General features: G+C 51.5%; 1 protein-coding gene across 3 annotated transcripts in view; it reads right to left on the reverse strand.

Annotated features, from left to right (window-relative positions):
* The window catches only part of FGF18 (fibroblast growth factor 18), a 65,843-nt gene extending 45,942 nt beyond the window's left edge, over window positions 1–19,901 (reverse strand). The window contains exons 1-4 of one of the 3 annotated variants that reach the window (XM_090150953.1): window positions 19,826–19,901; window positions 19,260–19,526; window positions 18,854–18,890; window positions 3,681–3,818 (exon numbers count right to left, since the gene is read on the reverse strand). In XM_090150953.1, coding sequence (XP_090007079.1) covers window positions 3,681–3,818; window positions 18,854–18,890; window positions 19,260–19,291 — 207 coding nt within the window. In that variant the 5' untranslated portion in view covers window positions 19,292–19,526; window positions 19,826–19,901. Of the gene's footprint in view, window positions 1–3,680; window positions 3,819–18,853; window positions 18,891–19,259; window positions 19,563–19,825 lie in introns of those variants that run through there. The other 2 variants (XM_090150954.1, XM_090150955.1) reach the window with 2 other exon arrangements.
* Between the last annotated feature and the right edge of the window lie 887 nt (window positions 19,902–20,788).

Genomic DNA, 20,788 nt, shown 5'->3' on the forward strand with positions numbered 1-20,788 from the left:
TAGAGCCATCTCACACTGCATGCAACTCCAAGCAGGCCGTGTATCTACCTGCAAGCATTTGCCAGCCTTCCTGCAAGGCAGAGCAGCCAATATCACCTCTCCTCCCATTGCAAGAAGGGCAAGCACCTCCAAAGCAAGATGAAGTCTCCCAAGCAGCACACCATCCGACTGAGGGCTGTCTGGGTGGCTCAACTCCACTCTCACCCACAGCCCCAGCAATGTGCCCAAGAACAGCACAGCCCAAAGCAGGGCCAGCCAGGATCACCTGGAAACACCAAACCCCTCCAGGGTCAGCCCAAGCCTACGTCACCCCATCACCTCTCTAATAACAGACCTAGCTCTAAAACAGGAGAAGTCCTGAAACAGGAAGGTGGAGCTGCAAGCTCTCTTCTTGTGGCTCTCCTGTCCCCTGTCGAGATGCCCCAACACAGAGAAGCAGTGAAATCACCAGGATTTAGCTGTATGCTTAAAGATAAGCACATGCTTAATCACTTTGCTGAAACAGGATGCTCTGCTGGAGCATAGCCAAAGTGAATTAGCTGTGCCAGCCTGGGCTGCATCTGGCCCACAGCAAAGAGTATCAATATTCTAAAATAAAATTTCATGCAGTGTTGATTTCATGAGATAAAACCTATTTGATCACTGCTGAAATCCATTCTCACAGTATCCCTGCCCTACACAGCATACTCCCTCAAGCAGCTAACTTTACTGAGATAAGAAAGCCCATTTATATATACCATAAGTGGGGCTCTCTTTCATAAAGCTCAAAAAAATGAGTAACATATGCCTCCTTCAGTAACTGATCGCCAACACTCACTCAAGGTCACCTAAAACCAAGTCCATTCACCCCAAAATACGTTTCCATAACAATCACAACCACACCAAAACAAATACAGAAATGTCTTCAGGTCCGAGCTGCGCTGTAAAACTTAAGGGCAGTTCACCGAAGCAAAATTAAATCTTTTTCTTTTTTTAAACCATTTACTTCCTATTACTGCACGTAAGCTATACACAAAACAACCACCTTTTCTTTTGCCTTTTAATCTGATCATCCACACAGTCTGCCTTGTAGCCACAGGTCCTGCAAGGAGCACGTGAGCTCCCTGGAAACTGCTGTTGCCTTTCTGATTGCTTCAACGAAGCACAGAGGAGGCTCTGGGCCAAGCACCTGCACATGGAGGGTGCACTCAGCAGCCTTATGGAAAAGCCAGCTTGCAATCCAGACCCAAACAGCTGCAATACCTTTCCTGCCTGCAGCAGCAGCACCTACAGATCCAAAGCTCAGCACAAAAGGTCCCTGAAATCAATGGCCAATTGCATCTTCTAGCTCCAAACCAGGAAAGTGCCTTACAGAACACTCCTGGGACAGAACAAGGATTTCCAACATTACTTTATCTCCTCCAACATTTTGTTGCTGTTTGGTGCTGGAATATGGTCTACTCTGCAAACCTATTCAACTGGCATGGACCACTGTCTATGAAGGGCAACTTCAGCATCTCAAAACAGCAGATCCACTGAACATTATCTAGTTCTCTGCCAATTGCTTATAGTCTGCAGAACCTAACAGAGGGCATCGCATCCGGCTTCATTTTCATTCTTCCTTTATCCGAGCAGTTCCTTGTCCGTGTATTATTTACCACTGCACCTCTCAGCAGTATACACAGCTACAGCAGTACAGCTGAAATACAGAAGTTTAGGCAAGGGAATAAATAGCAGTTCTTTTGAAAACAACCATCATCTCGAGCAGCCAATGCACCTGGCTGGACACAAGAAGCTGTCTCTTCCCCTTTTACTTGCTCAAACATCCAAGGTAGGGCCATTTAGTCCTAATTCCTGCTCAGCCACAGAAAGGAGTGACATCTAATCTGTCTTCAGACAGTCCGGAATAGGAAATTCTGCAGTGTTTTTTGTGCAGTGACACACAATGAGCATGTCAAATAATGAGTGGACTACATTTTAAATGACTTCACAAGGACCCACCAGCTCTGAGAATGGCTACAGTGTTAAAACCCAGACCAGCAAAAAGATGATTTTGCTGACGCTGCCTCAGGTTTCAGCATGAAGTAATCCAAGAAATGGTCAAGAATCAGAAAAGCCCCTGACAGCAGCACCGTGCTGTTAGTCCTACTGCAAGCTCATGGCACAGCCCTGCAAACGCCGCCGCCTTGTTTTGAACTGCAAGCAATCAAAGCCCCGCCGAGGTCAATGCAATCCTTACCGTGCCAAGCCATGTTTACAGGATTTGGCTTGCCATCCAACCAAGCTCTGCACATGCCTCACTTTCTATTTTTAGCTTTCCGGTAAAAGGGGATGTTAATATGTTATTGTTCATGTCATAAAGCGTTACAGCCTCAGATGTCCAAGGCCCACGGCGTGGCCAAATTAGCTGGGAGCTGGACTTGAGAATTTCCTGATTTGTTGCTTTCTGTAGAACTCAGCCTCCAAGCCTCATCAGAGAGCAAACCATATGTCATGGAACGAGAAATACAAAATCCCTCTCACCAAGGGCCTTACTGATTTCAAAAGATAAACAAATCAAGCCACTCAAAGTCCTTTCAAAACCCAATCTGATAAGCAGGGAACACTTATTACCTTTCAGCCATCAAATCAACCTAATATTAATGATTGTCTCCGTGACCTTCTAAAGACTTGAAAGTTAACTTAATAAGGTCAACAAGAGGATATCCAAGACAGATCTCTCTCAAGTCTGCAAAGGCAAGTAACAAACCGCTTCGCTTCCATGACTTTGGCAAAATTCCTCTGTGCCAATTACAACAAGATTTGCTAGCTCACCATGACAGTCATTCTTCGACATACAGAGAAACATAATGCGCTCCTTATTTGCTGCTTTTTCTTCTTCTTAACTGCAACGTCAACCCACAGCCAGGATAGTGTTACAGTCACGTTGTACAGCGCGGTTTGAAGCGAGGCACAAGTGGATGCGCACTGCTCTGACGTACTCGCCTCTTTGTGCCTAGAAGCACATTTGGAAATTAATCTAACACAAAGCACTCCGTGTTCAGATGCACAGCAGGAACCTCCAGCAAAGGGAGAGGGCACTTCAGAGTGAATCCCCGCACATCCACGGAGAGGCCGTGGCACAACACTGCTAGAATCGCACAAACGTTACGTAAACCTTTCATAATAGCACCATTTCGGAGCTGTGCTGCTTTGCTGCTTTGCAAGGTGGCTTCTCCCTGCTATTCACTGAAAAGGGTTTTCTCCTTTAGAAATAAATCTCCCCAAATCTCTCTGTCGCTGTCTGTCTCAGCAGATGCCCCTTTGGATGACGGCTCTGCACCATGCAGGCCAGGCAGCACGAAGGGCAACGTGCCATGGAACTGCTCCTTCCAACCACAGACACGAGATGCACAAACTCCAGAAAGACTCCACCGATGGTGCTTACAAAGCATTCCCTTGAGATCATTTGAGCTTTTGGTTTTTTGGGGTCTTTCTTTGATTGGTTGGCTTGGGTTTTTGGTTTTTTTTTTTAGGGTGAAAGCATGAATGTCCCATTTAAAACCCAGAAGCCCACTGTCCACAAAAGCCCCGTTGCTCCATCACCCAGTTGCAAATCAAGTCAGAAACCACTTTTTGCCTCTGTTTCTTTAGAAAGCTGTTTCAGAAAGACACTTTCCTAGCACTCTACGACTTCATTCTCCAGCATCTTGTGTACTTACGTCCAGCTTACGTCTATTTATCCTTGTACCAACAGCGTCCTTCAGCTTCAACAACACCTTTCCCCCTCGCGCTTCTCCTTGGGATGCATTCAGGCTGCTCCCTCTCTCCGCTCTCCTCCCAGCCTTCATCTCGCCATGCTGGGGAAGGAAGAAAGCCAAGTACGCCCATGTTCCTCACCCACCGCCCGGCCCGGCCCCGCCCGCCGCGCCCTCTCGCCCCGCCGGGCCCGCAGCGCCGCGCCGCTCCCGCAGCCGCCGCGCCCCCTGGTGGCCGCCCGGCCCGGGCATCGGGGTCCGGAGAGCGAGCGTCCCGAGTAGGGCAGCGCGGGCACGGCCCTGAGCGATGGAGCCGAGGAGGAGGAGGGAGGCCGAAGGCGGCCCTACCCGCTCCATTTCAGCGGTGCGGAACGAGCGGAGAACGCTCTGGAAGAGCACGGCGCGGTGCTGTGGTCCACGTCGGATTTAAAGCTGAGCGCGGAGCTGAGCCCCGCTGAGCGCGGAGCCGCGTGGGGACAGACTGCGTACAGCTGTCCTTCGTGTCCCCGAAGCGCTCGGGCGCAGCTCCCGGGATGACCGCCACCGCCCTCCCACTGCAAAGCGCCGTCGGATGGCAGACAGCAGCGCAGCACAGCGCGGCTCGAGACAGGAGGAAGGCACGAGGGAGCGCCAAGAACCGGGAACCTGAGAGCGCCCGAGGAAACACATGTTTTATGGCCTATCGCTGAGTGCTTGGCTGTTCTCTAGAGAAAGATGATGACGCCTTCGAGAAAACCGAGTTTCTCCTTTTGATGATGGACTGAACCTCAGCCAGCGCTGTGAAAGCACGCCATTTGTTAGACGGTGACATTTTAAACTCGTTCCACCCAGGGAAACGGTTCAGGCTGGGGAAGAGCAAGGTTTCAGCCTTGATTAACGACGTAAAGAAACGCAGGCACGCTGCATGAAAGCAAGGGAAGAAGCTGGAAGGCTTGCAGGACCAGGCCTTCCTGCACAGTTCCGCACCTTGCTGGCAGAGCAGCACCTAAACCAGCACCAACAGCACCATCTTCTGCACCCCACCCCTACCTGCCATTCTCACCAATCCAAAGCCAGGTTGCTGGCTGCAGCTTATTATCACAGTCTGCAAGAGGGAGCCCACCCCTCTGACATTCCCCCTTTTCCAACCCAGCCTGCAGCAGTGCCAAGGGGATTGAGCCCGAGCCCTTCTTGCTGCACCACCAGGCCCACAGCAGCCTCCTTTCCATAGCACCAGGTCGTGCTGCCTCCATTAGCCAAAGCAAACCATCCTCGTGCACCTCAGCCACACAGGTATCTGCATTTCCTTCTCTGGAAATACAATTCAGACCTTAACTCTTTGGCTGATTTTTTCCCCAGTTGTGATTTTTTTTCTTCTCCTTCAAATTCAGAGCTGGTGTTATTTTACCACAGCCATCAATCAGGCAACAAGCAAGCAGGGCTTTTCTTTCTTCCTTTCTTTCTTTGTCTTTCTTTCTAATGCTTGTTATATCTCTCCTACATACTTCCTCCCTGCACAGAAATATCCCTTCAAAGCTTGATATTATTGAGCAGCTTTCAACCATGCCCAGCAGAGCCATGTATTCTCTGCATTTGTTTGGCCTTTGTTTCTAGGAATGAAATACCAGTGTCTTAACAGTGTGACTTCATTTCACTACTTCATTCCAATACTTGTTCTATTTCTATCCCACTGGGTCAAACTCACCTATTGTGAGACCTCACCGATTTCAATTACATCAGGGATTAATTTGTTCCATGGCGTTGAAGCTGTTAATACAATCCTTGCTGGCTCTAGATTAGAAAAGGCACGATGAAGACCTCCCTCGCAGGCAATGTGCTTAACAGCGGTCTTGATCTTCATTTTGTTCCTCTTCTCCCCCCTAACCACCCCCCCCCCCTCCCTCCTTTGTGCCCCTTTGCCCCTCTTTTCACAACCATCTCCTTCCTTTCTAAATTGTCCTTATCAGAACTGGGTGGTCCTTCTGACTTCCACTGTTACTGGCAGAAGGTTGCCTGCCAGCAGCCGCTGCCCATGTGTGCAAGGGAGCCAAGGGTCAGCAGCTCAGGTCTGGCTGAAGCCACCCAACACCTCACAGGCTCACAGCAGCCAGGCTGCTTTATGGAAGATGGGCACGAGAAGATCTCGGCAAGAGACATGAGCAGCAGATCATCCTGCACCACCCTCCCCTTGGCATCTCATCTCCCCAAGGCGGAATGGGGAAGGACTGGTTTCAAAGAGCAACTGCAGGTCCCTCTGCACCCACCTGGATCTGCAGGGCCTCGCTTCTGCAGCTCAGAGAGTTGGTCTCAAAAGTTTAGAACCTGAAATACACATTTGTCAGGCAGCTCCATTCTGGAGATGATGTGGTCACTGCAACCCAAACCAAGGTGCCAGCCGAAGCCTTCCCCAGCATCACGCCTTCACTGCATGCCCAGGATGCTTCCTATGGTGCGACCCAGCCTGTGCCATGTAACCCACAGAGAGAAGGTGGGATCGGCTCTGGAGGATGTCCTACAGTACAACAAGCTCCACAACAATCCTGATCTGCAAAAATCACTACTTGCACAAGCCTGATCTTTCCAAAATGCTCCCCTTTAGGGGTGAAGTCTCCTGCCTTAGCTCCTCCCTGGATGGTTTTGTTGGGAAACTCCCAAGCTCTTTACCAGTTATCTCTGATGTGTGCAAGTTCAACGAGGGCAAAAGAAAACCCAAAGCAGTGCCCCACCTTCCCACCATTCCTTCCCCACAGGGTGCAATCTCTGCTTGGGAGAAGGTTTTGGTATTTGTTAATACATCACACACACCGCACTCCCAGTTCAGAACACTTGCATCAGCTTTCAGAGGACCAGGGACATCCCTGCAAATGGGTGCTGCGGGCAAGATACAGCATGGAAGCACCATCACTTCAGCAAGTGGAAGCTGCCAGCTGATGGGTGGCAACGTGCTTCAGGTATAGCAAGGGCCATGCATGAGCCATGGGCTTGTGCTACCACCATCACTCCTTGCTGCTAGCATCAGGCCACATTTTTCATGCCTGTGTCCTTTCTACCACAAACAGAGCAGCCCTCCTCATGGCATAGGTATTGCCTTGAAGAAAATGGTAACAAGGCTTTGCCAACCAGCCGCAGTCTACCTCTGACATCGCGGATCCACAAAGTCAGCAGTTAGATTTGGGGAGCTTGCCATGCTACAGCTGCCTTTGTTAACTTAACCAAAAAGCGTTTCTTTTCAGTATGGAGAAAACGCTCCTGCTGAAACAAACTGCCCTGATATGCAGGAATTAAAACTATTCAGCAATCCAAAGTGCTGCAAAGTGTAGCGTTCTATTAGCATTTCTGAGCAGCTGAAATGTGCATTCAAAAAAACAAAGCCTGGAGAAGAACATGCAAAGTCCCTGCAGTCCAAAATAAAATCACAGTGAGCCACAGAGGAAACAAAGTTTTGAAGCACACTCAGAAGCAGCAAACAACTGCTCCCAGACTACTGGAAGTGCCTTTGCACAAAGCAGAGGGAGCTCTGTAAAGCAGAGAGACAACAAGCACAGGGCTGTCCCACACCAGGGTGCTGCCAGCCTCGTGCCCAGCCAGAGGGGCTGCTGCACCCCATTTGCATGAACTGTGGGGAGCCCAGTCTGGCTGCAGGCTGCAGTGCAACCAGGGCAGTTCCTCCCTGCAGGGTGCTCGAGGACAAAAAGCTACACACACACCACTAAAAATACTTACAAGTGGTCTGTTTGACTTTTTAAATGTAGCCCAGTTACTGGAAAAAAAAAAAAAAAAAAGAAAAGAAAAAAAAAAAACATTCCAAATCTGAAACACTCAGGAGCTTTTCTCTCCCCTCCTCTCTCCATCAGCAGGGACTTCCTCCTGGAGGGATGCTCCAGCCATGAACCTGTTTGGCCACAACAACAGGGAAGGAGAAGCTGCCTCAAGCCCACCACCCTGAAATGGGTCAGATCAACCTGGAAAGAGGCAGTCGGTCAGCCCTAGGAGCTGCATAAAGCACAAGCCCACGGGATCCAAAGTGATGTCTGTGTCCCTTCTGCTCAATGCCAGCCCAGCTGGGACCTCCATAAAAACAGGAGCAAAAGCACAAGACATGGAAAATCCAAGAGATGCTCAGTGCAACGCTGCTGTCAGAAAGAGACAGACGATCACTGGAGCTCCCCATAAAAGAAATAAACATTTGCAGTGGCAGCACCGCAGCAGTGACCTGGTGTTTACGCAGGTAGCTCCTTTCATCTCGGTCCCTTGACATCGTCCAAGGAACACACAGGTCCCTGCTCCCACTGCAGAAAAGCAACTCCCTCTAGGGTAAAGCGTGGCAACTGCCGAGCAGCGCACACAAGTTTAGGACAGCATTTCCAGAACTCCTTTTTCCACTGAGTTTACAAAGGCAATATAGAGATGGGAGCTGCTGTCAAAGGAGATGGTTGTTGGCCACAGCCTCATGTGAAACATGGCTTCTCCAAGTGCACACGGCTCCCATTTCTCTGCTGATTCAGCAGTGATACCTGGAAACCCTATCAAATTATCCTGTGCCACTTTTCTTCTATCGAGTTTCCTCTGGAAACCGTTTACTAAGCTCCAGCCAGTCCCACTCTTGCTTATTCTGGCAAGATAACACAGTGATCCTATGTGGGAAAGATGCCAACTGGAAAGGTTGGCATGCTCAGGTGTCCCTGCTCCATCACTCCCTGATTAGGCAGCACCCAGATGGCACTGTGTTGTAAGGAGAGGGCTGTGACCAGGAACAGGTTTAAGTTGTATAACAATACCTGGAGGCCAATCAGGATTTTCTGGAATTACGGGAGTCATCTCACTAGGAAGCTAATTAGTGTATGTGCTGTGGATAGCTCGCTTCTGCCTTGTGCCCCCAGCTTTGATTTTTTTCATGCTTGCTTTAAGGACTGCCTGTTAGAGATGCCAAATCCTTCCCATAATTTGCACCCTTCCCTCGCTACATGTAAAGTTTTCATTTTCCTGTCTTTTGGGAATGCATCCAACTGAGCATCTTCTTCACTGCTGCTGTCTCCAGCAGTCACCCTGAACGGAGATGTTTGCAAGTTCAGGGCAAGGATCAAATCTGTTTTATAGAAACTACCCACAAAATGCTGGGTGAATACACAGTAGCCTCAGTGCTTACGTGTTTTCTGAATACCAGTTTGTCGTTGTTAGTTACTGAGGGGGAGAAGTCCTGTCCCTCTGGGCTGATCTCCTTCAGTGACAGCACCCAACGGGACACTCAGCTCAGGGCAGCCCCCATCTCCTCATCCCAACCAGCACAGCCCAATCCTGAAGGCCCCAGCGCCTGGAGAGGGCAAAGTCCTGTGCAGACAGCATTGAAGGAAGAGCAGGCAGGGTGAGAAGCAGAGCAGACCTGCAATTTACATAAAAACAAACCCTGATTTATGAAGTCACAGCCACAGAGATGAGTATCCAGTTCAACTCACATACTTTGCCAACAAGTTTCCTTTTTCTTTCCCCAAGTTACAGTGACCAACCACCTGCAGTGCTAAGGTCTGTCCTGCATAGTCCTCTGCTCGGGTACAAGAGGAACTTCTTTATCTACAAAAATCTTGCAAGTTATTTCTGGAAGGGAGCCTTCCAGAAATGATTTTGATCAGTAATTCACTTATTTGAAACATAAGATGCAAAATTTCCATCATCTTTGCATGAGAGATATTTTCCTTTGATCCTTCTTTAAGGTTTTGCAAGGCAAGCAAAGCAATTTCATGAGCTGCGCTGAGCCCCAGAAACATCTCAGTGTGAACCCTGCTGATGCTAGAGATGCACAGAAGCAGTGTCCATTTGGAAACGTGCTGCTTCTTTTAAAGAAATCTCCTCAAATCCACTTAACTAGGGAAGACCTGGTTTTACTTAATGAGTTTAATTGATTTTTGCTAACAACCGCCTTCTCCATTTAAGATCATTTCTCCAGGGTCGCGCCACCTGGAAGCACACAGCAGAACCTGCCAGCACTGTCCCAGAGGTGAAAGAAATGGCTTTAGGGCTCCAGCTTAGCACTGCCTGCCACACCAGCTCGGCATCCACTAACAGAAGCACTGAGCACATACTTGGTGCTCCCAGTTGCCTTATAACACCCTGCTGCCACCACACCTCCCTTCAGCTGGAGCCTGGGGGGACGTCATCGCTGCCTGCTCCCTCTTGCGAGCAGCAGGGCTGGCAGGTTGGCTTCAACAAATCGATCCCAATGCAAATCCAAGCCTGCTATCTCGGGACAACAGGCTATGCACGCGTTTCTGCTGAGTTATCAACCCTGCTCTGCCTGCAAAACCCATCAGCCATAAAGAGAGCCATAAAAATCACCCAGCCTGGGCTGCTCAGCGCTCCTCCAGCACAGCCAGCATCGTGCGCCCGCTAACAGCCCGAAGTTTGCTTTCCCCAAAAGTTATTTCCAAACCCTATTATCTCTCCTGCTTATACCACACTCCCTCTATTATCGAGAGATCTCCAAGTAATTTATAAGCCCACAAGCTCCCACACTAACGGGGCAATAAATCACACTCACGCACCCCGTCGCCTACTGTTGGAGGGCAGCGGCGTGGGAGCAGCGGGCAGCGCGGCGCGGGAACGTTGCTAAAACCCTACATCCCGTGTCCAGAAGGGCTGTAAACCACGTTTTAGGAATCTGAGAGGCTGCAAAGAGAAACTCCACAGGAAAAAAAAAAAAAAAAGGTTTTTTCTTCCTATTTTTCATTTTCATACTTCGTAGCCAGTTAGAGCAGCCCTCAGAGAGGCATGTCTGAGCTCTGTCTGCTGAGCCTGGTCCTTGGATGGGACGAGGCACTCACAGCAGGCACGTGCTCCTCCGAGTCCTGCTCCTCCAGAGGCATACTGGGATGCCTCATTCAGAGCGGGGCAGTGTTGTTCTGAACGAGCTAGGCATTTGTTTTGTGAGGGCACTGGGAGGATTCCAGTCTGCGTCTCACCTCGCTGTGTTTTCCCCATCCGACTCAAAATACGAGCACACAAAAGAGGGTTTTCTTTTTAAAAAGCTCAACCAAAGGAGGAGGATGTTTTTGGCTATTTTCCTCAAGGAAAGAGGTTGCCCATCTAATAATCCCTAAATGGGCAGTGGGTTGTTGAGTTTTCATCCGCGCCTCTGAGCCTCATTCCCTCTGCCAGGTTGCTGGTTTTCTTTTCCACAGAGTTGCAAAACCCCTGAATAACAAGGTTTGTGCATGGAAGTGCTGACACAAACCTTAACTACAGCATCCTGAACATGATACCAGAATAAGGACGCTCCCTGTGTGGCCCAGCCTATGGATAAATAAAGCATTTCAGCAGCCAGCGCCGACAGATCATAAACCTCCACAAGCATAAATACCAACAACAACCCAAAAAGATTAGAGGGCTTAGGGGCGAGCCAGGCTGGGATGATTTAGAGTTGGGGTGGAAGGGTCATTATTTCTGAAGAGGTGGGGGTAAGTGGGCCAAAGAAATCAATAAGCCATTGCACTGCCTGGAAGGAAGGGCTGTGCTCACTGCGCAGCCACGTGCGATGTCCCTCGGGCAGGCTCACACTGCTCTCTGGGTGTGACTTACTCTAATGAACAGACGTGGGCAATGCCAATCTCCATCCCCATTTGCAGAGCTGACCAGTTGCATCAGAAGTGCAGGCAGCCCCATGTTGGTGCAGGTGGCCCCAGGAGTCCTGCTTAGTACAGCAAGGGCAAACGTAGTGCTTTGCAGCCTTGTTCCCAGACCCATGGCTGCTAATCACAGATTTCAAAAGCCACAAGCTATTCCCATCTTGCCTTTTTCCTCTCCTCATTCAGCCCAAGTCTTGGATCTCTCCCCCTCCTCCCCCCAATTTTCTTTGTAGTGAACTGAGCAATGATGAATGACTTTGGATTAAGAGCCTTTGCAGTAGGGAACGAGGCCCATTCACCAACGTAACAAACATATGATGTACCAATTCATACCCACTCGTACCCAACTGACCAACATACCTGTGAGCCACCTCAGGGTCACAGCACAGCAAGATGCTCTGGGATCCCATGGATGTTAGTGATGCCAGAACTCCTGCAGAGTAATCCCAGCCAGCAGGCACACACACAGGTGCAAATGCTACGGATCTTCGTTCTCAGAGACCCAGAGACCTGAGCCAATTGCTGGTGTGGGGGGAGAAGTAGAGGAACCTGCTCTGATACCTCCCAGTGAGCCAGCCGCCTCCTCCACTGCCTTCGCAATGATATTTAAAGAAAATTCTCTCTCTATCACTTAATAAAATAGCTGGAAACCTGACCAGGTCATGTCAGGCTTACTGGAGTTAATGGGTTTCGATTTTAGTTGAGACCTTGAGAGTTCTCAAAATCAGTAATTTCATCTTCCCTCCAGAAATGAATTCCTCAATGGTTACACTGCAAAAATATTCCCAGAATGGACAGTTCTGCTGTTAATGTACTAAAGCCCACATGAAAAAAATATATATCAGATTATTATTGAGCCTTATCAAAAGCACGGCATAAACCATGTGTTGAATTTAATCCAAACCAAACTGTCAATCTGCCTTTGGGATCAGATATAACAAACATGTGAGCCTAGGGCCAGAAATGAAAGCACAGTTTGTTTTCTAATACAAGATTTGTACTGATCTGTATTAGCCACACTCCTGCAAGGAAATCTTGACACTGCAAATGCCAGGCAAATAGGATTTCTTATCTTTCTGCTTTGTTGAGCTGGGGAAAAGTTTTGTTTGTTTCTAATTAATCTTTCATTGCAGGTTTCCTGTTTGCAGGGAACAATTCTCAACAGTTTCTGAAAATAAATCCTTTCTGAAACTTCTTAAACAGGGGAAAAAGAATATCAAAAAGAGGCATCGCAATCATTAGGCATCTCCCAAAGCGTGGGCAACCCCCTGCAAGGGATGTGGGATGGGGCAGAGCCCCACAGTGGCACACAGAGATGCAGCAGCTCCCATGGTGCTGGGGATGTCCCCAGCCAGTGCCACAGCCAGAGTGGATTTGCTTATCAGAGGGAGGACCTGCTTCTGGACCTGGGCTTACTACACTGCTTTGTACACAACGTCGTGGTGTGAAGAAACGCCCAGAAAGAAATGAGAAGTGCAGAAGTAAACTCTGCGTTCTTGTTTGCTAAATATTCAAACAGCAATTCAACTCCCATTATCTACTGTTTCTATACAAACAGCACGGGAAAACTCCCCAGCCTCCCCAGCAGACCATTTCCATCTATTGCTTCCCCTGCACGTCTTAGGGACACAGCCCACACCTCCCACCCGGCCCCAGCCCTGCAGTGTCAATGCACAGATTGCTCACAATCCATCCCACACCGCCTGTTACGCAGGATAAAAACCCAACGTTGAGTTTCCCATGCAATTCTAGGCAATGTTTCCAAAAGAACTGACTATTCCCCAGGATAAAGCATCGTGTGTATGCAGCACAGCACACTACTCCTATAAAAGGCCCCACAGCCATGCCTGCCAGTTCTCCTATTGATTGCTGGGGGCTGCTCGCTGCTCTGATCTCAGCTGGTCGGAAGTCTCAGCAATCGCTGTGAGGTCGTGACCACGGGGTCAGAAACCAGCACTGCATACATCATAATTTATTTCCCAGGCAATCGATACCCAACTCTGCTGCGCAACGCTGCACTGCAGCGTCACATGCAGGGGCTGATGCAGCACTGGAACCCTAAGGCCTGGCAGCCTCAGGGGTCAAACCCAGTTTTCATTGTACAGCTGTAAATGATGGCTGTAAGTCAGCGCACACCCACTAGCTGTTGGTTGGTACTGCCATGCAGCAGAGTATAAATCTGCTTACAGCCTGAAACCAGCTTGGAGAAATAAGTGTTAGTGTCTGTCGAGCACCATGCCCACTGCTGAGATGATTCAGCAGGACAAACAGCTTGATTATCACATTGGGCAGAGGTGGCCCAGCTCAGAAATGCATCAGTCTCATTTGAGTGGAACCCACACACCTGCAGCACTCAGTCCATGGCGTGGGTGCTGGGCAAGGAGACCAGCAACCATTCCTCCCTCATGTGCACAGACCTCCCCTCCCTTCAAATGGATTAACAGCAATGAGGAGCAGCACAAAGCCCTTCTGCCAGCACTACTGCTCTCCCCATTTTCTACTTTGTGCTCCCTGCATTTGGGGGAACGCACCTCACGCAGCACATGTGCACAGCTTGGCATTCAGCAAGCTCCTGTGGTTTGAGGCTAATTCTGTTTTGCTGCAGAAGGGTGGCTCAGGGTATTCCAAAAGATACAGCAGCTTTTCAACAAGCTGTCCCTGCAAGAGTTGCCAAAGACAAGCGTTTTAGCAGGGAAGACAGGGGGCTGAGAATGTGCAGGAGGAGAAACAGGAGTTGGGAAGAAGAAGCGGTGCTGGAAACAGCCTGCAAGCTGCTATCAACTAATTGCTCAGGTATTTGTGCAGATGCAACCTGCAGCTCCCTGGGAGCTACACCGAATTCGCTGCTCATTGATCTCCATGTGCTGTGTTACAAAACATTACCAGGAGGCTGACAGGGCATATCACATCCCTTTTGCTCCTCTTCAGTGCTGTCCCTGTCTGCTTGCTGGACCAAGCCCCTCCAAACCACACATTCAGCCAAGGCCAACAGACAAAGTGCTGCACTTTCACCTGCTGCAGTTTGCCCTTCTGTTTCCAAGCACCCCAGGGGATGTTTGGGCATAACACTCTCCCATCAGCCCAGCCCAGCCCATGGGCTCAACAGCAGTGAAATCAGCAGCACCAAGCACGGAGAAGCTACTCGCAGAGGATGCTGTTATCACACCTGAAGGAAACAGGGCAACGCGTGAAGGCAGAGCAATGCATTCCTTATGTCACCACACGACCCCTCATCCGGCTGCAGCAGAAGGAATCGGGTACCCTGATGGAAAAGCAACCGCGTGCTGCAAGCAGGGAGCTGCTGATGTTCGCAGAACGGCGCGGTGCTGCACCTGGGGAGGATGCGCTTCTGCTGCGCGTCTGAGCTTGAAACCCGGCGGCTGGTTGAACACAACAGGAGGGATCTGCCCAGGGGCGGCTGCTGTGAGGCGGCCCTGTGCTGTGGGAGGCCGAGGGGAGGGGGCACAGCCCGGCAGCCCCCGGCAGGGATCGGCACGTCCGCTCCCACCCACCGCAGACACCGGCGTGGCGAGGAGCTCTCACAAAAGAAAGTACGCAGACCATGACAGGCTAAGCCTCCTCCTTCCTCTCTCTGTTCTCTTTTCTTCTCTCTTCATGCTATGGCGAGGCTGCTGAATGCCAATAAGAAAATACTTTGGCAGACTCAGACGGTCTTTTCTACGTTTTTTTCTCACTTCCCCTCCAGCTACTTCGCTGGATGCTAATCCTCCATCGGCATTTCAGACACCAGCGAACAGGAGACACGCCAGGTAGGCAGGGCTGCACCATTCCTGCTTATGCCTGCTGCTACGGCCCACAGGGACCTAGACACAAAAGCCCAAGGATGGGACAAAAAAGAGCCAAGAAGAAAAAGATAACGGCACCAGCAGGGCACAGGGATGGCTCCACACTGCCCTGCCCCTGTGGGCACAGAACCACACAGATGCCCGCAAAGGCTGCGTGCCTGGTGGTCCTCAGGGCTGGTATCTGCCCTCCAATGCTCCTTTATTCCTTTTTAAAATCTCACAGTTTCCTGAAATTCTTTTTCACCTGCTCTTATCACAACTGATATCAAAAGCATCTGTATCTGGAAGGAATCAAAGCAAAAGCAGATAGCACTGACAGGAGGAGGGGAGAGCACACAGCAGGGACTTTCCCAGCTCCTGAGGAAAGGAAGAGACACACAAAAATGCCCCGAAGATCCACGAATTGGGTTGTGGATCCAGAGGAGTGACTTTCAGCCCCAAGGGAGCCTTTCTCTCCAGGTTCACTTGCTCAGCTGGATCACATCACAGCTGCAGAAACAGCCAGTGCCCAGACTGGTGCTACGGCTTATGGCAACTATTCCGGATGCTGCTCATGTGCAGGCATTGCTGCTGGACTCACACCAGCTCTGACAAAAACCAGGAGGGCCTGGGCAGTGCCACCCTTTGCCCCTGCCACTCTTCCCTGCCCAAGCTGTTGTATGAGCACATAACAGGGAGATTTTAAGCAGGCATCCCTCCAAATCTCAGCATCCCTCACCTCCATCCAGCTTTGTCCATGCCAGTTGCAGTACGGAAGGCAAAACTCAAATTAAATACAGCCATCACGGCGTGTCCAGCTATGGAGATGGGGAGCTCTGATCCCACACCTGCTACATCCTGCTGTGTGTTCACCTCTGCCATGAGCAAGTCCTTCCTTCTTCCCTGAAGCACCGTGCATATCTCAGAGCTCTGAAACTGCAATATGAGCTGCAACACATGGGTTTGGCATGGGTTAAGGCATCCAAGCAGCAGCTCAGCAACAGAAAAGTCCTGGTATACCAAAGTTCACACGTTTGTCTTTTTGCCTCTCTGGAATCTATAAGACAGAGGCCTCTGCCTCTCGAAAGGCAATGCAGTATGGCAGGACAGTGGGTGCTGCAGATGGCAGTGATGGCCCCAGTCCCAAGCAGGGCTGAGATGGCTGCCCTGAGCCTCACCTCTTACAGTGCCAGGCTGGGCCTGGGCCTGGGCCACCCATCATGGGACACAGGACCAGGCCTGCTGAGTATGTGAAAACAGCATTTCTCTGTGTCCCAATTTACATGGACCCAAATAGTGACTGCCCAGAGCTGCATGAGACCTTCAGAGGAACAGTTACTACTGGCATGGTGCAGCCATCTCCTTCTTACACAACAACAGCAGATGTGAAAATAGCACGGTGCCGGAGCGTGCGCTGCTCTGACCTCCTGTTTGCTTCTGGATCAGATTCCCAAGCTGGATCCTAACACACGAGAGGCGTCAGAGCGAGGGACCAGGCCCTGCCAGGCCCTCTCTGTGAGCCAGGCAGACCATGTGCACCATGCTCGAATGGCACAGTGAGGGGCAGGAGAGCTAAACAGAGGAATGCCGACGGGCAGTGATAGCAAAAGAGGCTGTAGCGCAGCAAAGCAGCCCTAAAGGGAAACCTGCATGAACAGCTTAACCACCTCAGTGTCCCCAAAAAGACCTCACCTCTCTGCTGCCTGAGACTGTTTTCAGGGCACGGCAACCCTGAGCAGCAAAGGAGCTGCTGGAAGCAGACAAGATGGGAACGTGGCCACAGGGATGGAGCAGGAGCCACAAAGGGATGCTCACAGCTATGCCAGGAGCTTGGCTCTGCACCACGCATCCCTCATGGGATGTGTCACCCAACAATAGCACCCTGGAGGAGCCCGGCTCCTCCACGAACCCAAACCCACTGCCAAACCCTGCACCGGGGGATGCTGCACCGTAGAGGAGCGGCCGCCTCGTACCACTCCTTCTGCAGCAGAAGCACAACCACAGGACTCCAGGGCACACTGCAGGTGCATCACCTTCACACGCAGAGCCCCAGGGCCCCGCGCAGGGCAGGAGCGCTCCCAGCGCCGCCAGCGGGACGGCGACAGCGGCAAGAGGTGAAAATCAGCCTTCGGATATAATCCATCCATCCTGAGAATATAATCCGCCCCTAAACCTCCCCAGCGCTGCGCAGAGCCCTTTAAGCAAAACCAAACAACTTCTTTTAGCCTAAATAAATATTAAACCGAAGCGATGCATTAATTTACTCCGGTTCACCAAAGGCTAACTCCAACCCAAACTGATCATTATGAAAGAAATCCTATAATCCCTCGCTCCCATTCAGGCTCAAAACATGTAATCCCGTGAATAAATCCAGAAAGAAAGTGTAACAGAATGGGCAATAAAAACTTACGGCGCTCACATCTTTTCATCTGCCATTAACACTGCAAAGCCCCGTGTGGCCCTGTTGGACGGCTGAGCCCCGCGCACAGCGCATCCCGCAACGCGCTGCGAGACCGAGCAAGTGTGCTTCTAATAGCACGACAGCACGGACTTGTTCTTTCCCTTTTTTTTTCTTTTTCTTTTTTTTTTTTTTTTTTTTTTTATATTATTTTATTGCTTTGGAAGCCCGCGAGCTCCAACTGTATAAATGCCAATAACTTCCCAAGTTTTAAGGCTGCTGAAGTAAGAGATCAGATTTTAGCAAGTGCTTTCCAGGCAGCGGGCCAAAGTTTTTCTGATTCACTAAAAGCACCAAAGGGAGGGGGAGAGGGAGGGGGCCGGGGCTGATTAACTTCAGTTACCACACAATCACAGAAAAATGTCTCCCGCTGCAGCGGGTGCCATCGCAGCCGGGATTCCTCGGGTCTGGGAATAAAACAACAACAACAAAACGCACCGGAGAGCGGTGGCTGTGATTTACAGCTGCGGTCTGTACGACGCAGGGGCTGTGCTGGTGGTTCACCGAGGGAGTCGTGATTTTCAGAGGGATGAGGGGAAAAATAAGTGGATGCGTTCAGAGGAGGGGAGCAGAGGATGGGGCTGTTGGGTTGGGCCTGACCACGGGGACGCAGCCCCTCCTGAGGCACTGCCAGCACCACCACTGGCTGCAGAGCACCAGCAGGTGCAGCAGGGCCAACACAGGACCAGGTGGCACTGAGCAGGCAGCGGGGCTGTGGCACCTGCTGTGCCCATCTGCATTGGGTACCACAGACACGTCACTGGGGGTCCCACAGACATGGTGACAGGGATCCCCTGGACATGGCACCGGGGGTCCCACAGACGTGGCACTGGAAGCCCCGACCCACAGTGCCCCACCAGCAGCTGCCTTCTGCCCAGGCAGGATCAAAGGCAGCAGCAGGCTTGGACGCCTTCCTCCAGAATAAAGGGGAGGGAGCGAGCAGCCTCCTCCTGGCTTGGGCACGCCGTGTTTTACAAAGTATCGTTTTTTGGGGAGTTAAGTCCCCTACGAAATAAAGAAAAAGGAAGAAAAAAAAAACCAACAAACAAACCAGGAGCAGGAGAGCGTCTGCCGCTCCAAGGCAAGTGCATCCCTCCGCGTCCAGCACAGCGCTGCCTCCCGGACTCCGAGGGCACCGCGCGGCGCTGCGGGCGGAGCACCCGCACCGGGATCCGCGCAACCGGAGGGCGAAGCGCAGCGCGGAGGTGCGGGGCGCGCCGGGGTCAGCGCCGCCTTTGTTACTTTTTCTTTTTTTTTTAAACAACCAAAAGCGAAAGAGGACAGAAAAGGACAACGTACCTGTACCTGAAAGCACAGCAGCAGGAAATGTAAACATCTGGAGGAAAAAAAAAAAAAAAAGGCAACAAAAGATCAGATGATGCGGTGCAATGGTTACGGTCGCGGTTTTTTTGCTTTTTGCTTTTTTTTTTTTTTAACTATTTTTTTCGCTTTGTTTTTCTTTGCGATTATTTAAGCGACGCAGATCGGCGCTGCGCGCACGAAGGGACTCCGCTCCCCGCTCCCACCTGGCTGCAGGCAAAAACGCAACCGGAGCCTCCAAGATGAAAGTTTTCCGAATAGAATCAATAAAAACAGTAATAAAAATAATAATTAAAAAGAAGAGAAGAAAAAAAAAAACAATAACAACAACAAAAAAAAAAAAAACAGAAGGAAAAAAAAAATACATATATGCCATAATCCTTACAGGCAAGTGCAGGCGGAGAGCAGTGAATACATCGCTGGGCGAGGAGGGTTGCTCAGTGCTGCCCGTAGCGCCGTGCAGTCCCCCGGCGCCGCGCTGACATGGGCGCGCTCCGACCGCCGCGCTCCGTTCCGCGCCGCTCCGCGCCGCTCCGCGCCCCGGGAAGTTGTGGTCCCGCCCGCCGTGCCTGCGCCGAGTGACTCGCTTAGGCATCAGCTCTCCTCTCCCCCTGTCTCTCCTCCTCCTCCTCCTCTCCCTCTCTCTCTCCGCCTTTGGGGGGGATGAAGGTGCTTATTGTCAGTAACTTCCGATCATCAGCCCGTGCCCCCCCGCCGCCCCCCCGGCCGGCCCCGCGCCCGGCACTGCGCTCCGCGGCCGCGCAGCGGGAGGGGGCAGAGCGCGAGAAATGAAAAAAAAAAAAAAAAAAAAAAAAAAGAGAGAGAGAGAGAGAAAGAAAGAAACGCCGATAACCACGACAACGGCCCGGGGGCCAGCGGGGCCGCGCCCCCCGCCCGGCGGTGCGGACAGCTCGGGGGGGGGGTGGAACGGCGGATCCCGGCACTTCTTACCTCGGGCGGGCGGAGCGCGGCGCGTCCCGGAGAGCCCCGGGCGGCCGGGCGGCAGCGTCGCCCCCGTAGCCCTCGGCGCGGCCCCCCCCGGGCCCGGGCTGCGGCCCCCGCCCCCGCCGCGCTCGCATCGCCCCCGCTCCCGGCCGGGTCCCGTCGCCGGTTTCGCCCCGCGCAGCGCTCGCCCCGCGGCCGCGCTGCCTCCCGCTCTGCTCCGCACGGCTCGCCTGCCCTCCAGCGGCCGTTCCGCCGCACGGCAGCCGGCACCGCGGCCCTCTTCGCCTTTCTGCGCTGGTATTCTATATAGAAATATGGTTAGTGTTGCTTTTTTTCCGGAATAAATGAAAAAATTCACACGTTGGGAGCGCGCGGTGAGTGCCTGCCCGTCTCCGAGAGCTCGTTCCGAGCAGACAAAGCGCCGGGAACTGCAAACCTCCAGCATATTCCAACTCTCAGAAGAGAGCCTAACATCAGTTAACACCTTATTAAGTGAGAACATAACCATAGCTCATAACCGCCAGCTTTCCAAATACTCGAGTAACAGTGCACGTCAGAGCACACACCCATGGGGACAGTCTGCTGCTTGCAGCATCTTCCCCCCCCCCCCCCCCCCCCCCATTCAGAGCACATCACCTGCAGCCAGCACCACACGGTGCTGCCCCACCTGTAGCTCAGAGAAAACCTGAACAAATTTGAAAGCTGTGACAGAGCTTCTTCAGCATCCTCCCAGGTTAGCCAGGAAAATATTCCACATATTCCCTGCTTACTTTTTAACAGCAGCTGGGCCCCAATGCACTGCTTTTTATCCCCCCCCCCCCCCAGATATTTCTTCCTCACTCTGACTCTACTGAAGGCACAAGCATGGTCCTGTAAACTCAGTGGGAAATGCAGGGCCCCGTACAGGGAACAGCTCATGGGATGCAGCCCTGGAGCTGCTGGGGAGGCCCTGAGCCTCATGGGTTGGCC

This window comes from Phasianus colchicus, chromosome 15 (assembly GCF_987193195.1).
Source record: "Phasianus colchicus chromosome 15, bPhaCol1.hap1.1, whole genome shotgun sequence".
Lineage (NCBI taxonomy): Eukaryota > Metazoa > Chordata > Aves > Galliformes > Phasianidae > Phasianus > Phasianus colchicus.